Below are 1,917 nucleotides of genomic sequence, written 5' to 3'. Positions count from 1 at the left end.
TGTAGATCCTTCTAATGTCCCCAGAGTGATGCCCACTAAGTTTTCAACACCTCGTATCTTTCCACACGTTCTTAAAACTAATGCTGCTGAATACACTGAGGTGTTGGAGACAGTTGTTAAACTCTGAATGGATGAAATATGCAGTAGAAGGCCATACGTGGTTCAACAAGGCTCAGTACATTCTCACAAAGCTCACATAATCCATTGATTAGATGTCAGACAATCTATATAATCCATGTAATATCGAACTTGTGGCCTCCAAACTTGCCAGATTTAAATGACGTGGACAACTCTATTTGGAGCATCGTTGGAAGAGTAATCAACATCCTTTACAACACCTTAGCTTTACTCAAGGCCGTTATTGTCTGGGTGGTGCCCAAAATATAAAAGGACCATTTAGCACAGGCATGTCAGTGATTCCAATCCTGAATTGAAACAGCCATTGAAGTTAATTAATAATCTTATAAGAAAGCATATGAAGAACATGTGTGCAAATTTTTAGTAAAATACAGGTGGATCTTCCAAGTTTAGAATTGTTTTATTAAATTACTAAATATGTCCTCAACTAACTCTTGCATCCTGCATATTATAAGCATGTATATATTTGAATTGATTCAAACTGGGTTAGCTGGCACCAGGAAACTGTTAAATAATAACTATATCAACTTTACAGAAGGAATAGGTAACAGAGAACAGCTACCAGCCAAGTCTTCAAGCTGTCAGCTCATTTCAGCCAACAGGGGTCAACTGTTCATATGCAATAATTACTATTACATATTCTCCCTAACAAGCATGTAATTCTCTATGTAAATAGGGGTACGCCAAAGAATTTCAACTCAAGGCTGTTGCAGTGGGGTATTGTGCAGTTGAATGACTCTTTTATTAGCTGGCAAAGGTATTTAACTTAAACACTAACAAAAGTAAGCATAAAATAATATAAAATTTGCAGCTTCTATTTAGGGAAACGAATGTCTCTCAATCAACAAACCCTGTGCAGCAAGGATAATTTTTCTATAGTTAAATTATAATATAGAGCACTTCATACATGCAGCTGGAAGACATAACAATTTTCTCCTGAGGCTATTTCCACAGTGAAATGTCTAATCATGTCAGAATACACTCAAATGTGTTAAATATGACTTTACACAATCAAAGCAATTTATGTGGAAAATTGTTTTTAAATTAAGTTTATTCAAGAATTCCATCCCAATACTTCAGGCACATCACACTCCAGACAAATACCAAATTTGGTTGTATGTACAATGAATGACAGACTATTAAATTAGGGTAATATGGAAATGTCAACAAAATTCTTACTGGTTATTACATACGATTTTCTTTTATTTAGCTAATGTTAATTTTAGTTAATGCTAAATGCCACCTCTACATAATTATGATTGCATAACTCTAACATGGAAAACAGGTGACATACATAAAGCTTTCAACAATAAACTTTTAGTAAATATGTCCATATCTCTCCAAGACTAACATTGTTTTCAGTAATGTCATTTTCAATAGAATTTAAAATAAAGTACATTTACAACATTAAACTTTAAACTGGAATATTACACAAATTTACAAAATTATAAGGAAGTAGTGTTAAGAAATATAATTTACAAATTATAAGGAGTAGTGTTAAAGAAATATAAACCCACTTTAAATTTGTCATTCCACTGGACCTTTGAATCAATTTCATTAACTTTCATATCAATTAGGCTATCAATTGTCTGCAAGGCTTTCAGAAAAAATTGATCTTAAAAGAGAGAAAAACAAAACAGCAAGGTTAGTGTAAATACAGATAAAAGAGGTGAGAAGATTAAGTATGACATAAAGTAAATCTTACAAGACTATTGATATAGCCCTTTTATTATTATGAGAGAGAGAGAGAAAGAGAGAGAGAGGGAGAGAGAGAAAGAG

General features: G+C 32.9%; 1 protein-coding gene across 1 annotated transcript in view; it reads right to left on the bottom strand.

Moving 5' to 3' along the window:
- Positions 1 to 1,917, bottom strand: part of LOC106877154 (uncharacterized) — a 128,285-nt gene that overhangs the window by 11,789 nt on the left and 114,579 nt on the right. Inside the window, exon 13 of the mRNA XM_052971497.1 lies at positions 1,656 to 1,753. Within this exon, the coding sequence (XP_052827457.1) occupies positions 1,656 to 1,753 (98 nt within the window). The remainder of the gene's footprint in view (positions 1 to 1,655; positions 1,754 to 1,917) is intronic.

This window comes from Octopus bimaculoides, chromosome 11 (genome assembly GCF_001194135.2).
Source record: "Octopus bimaculoides isolate UCB-OBI-ISO-001 chromosome 11, ASM119413v2, whole genome shotgun sequence".
Classification (NCBI taxonomy): domain Eukaryota; kingdom Metazoa; phylum Mollusca; class Cephalopoda; order Octopoda; family Octopodidae; genus Octopus; species Octopus bimaculoides.
Note: the sequence above shows the minus strand (reverse complement) of the source record. Positions and strands in the feature narration are given on the sequence as shown.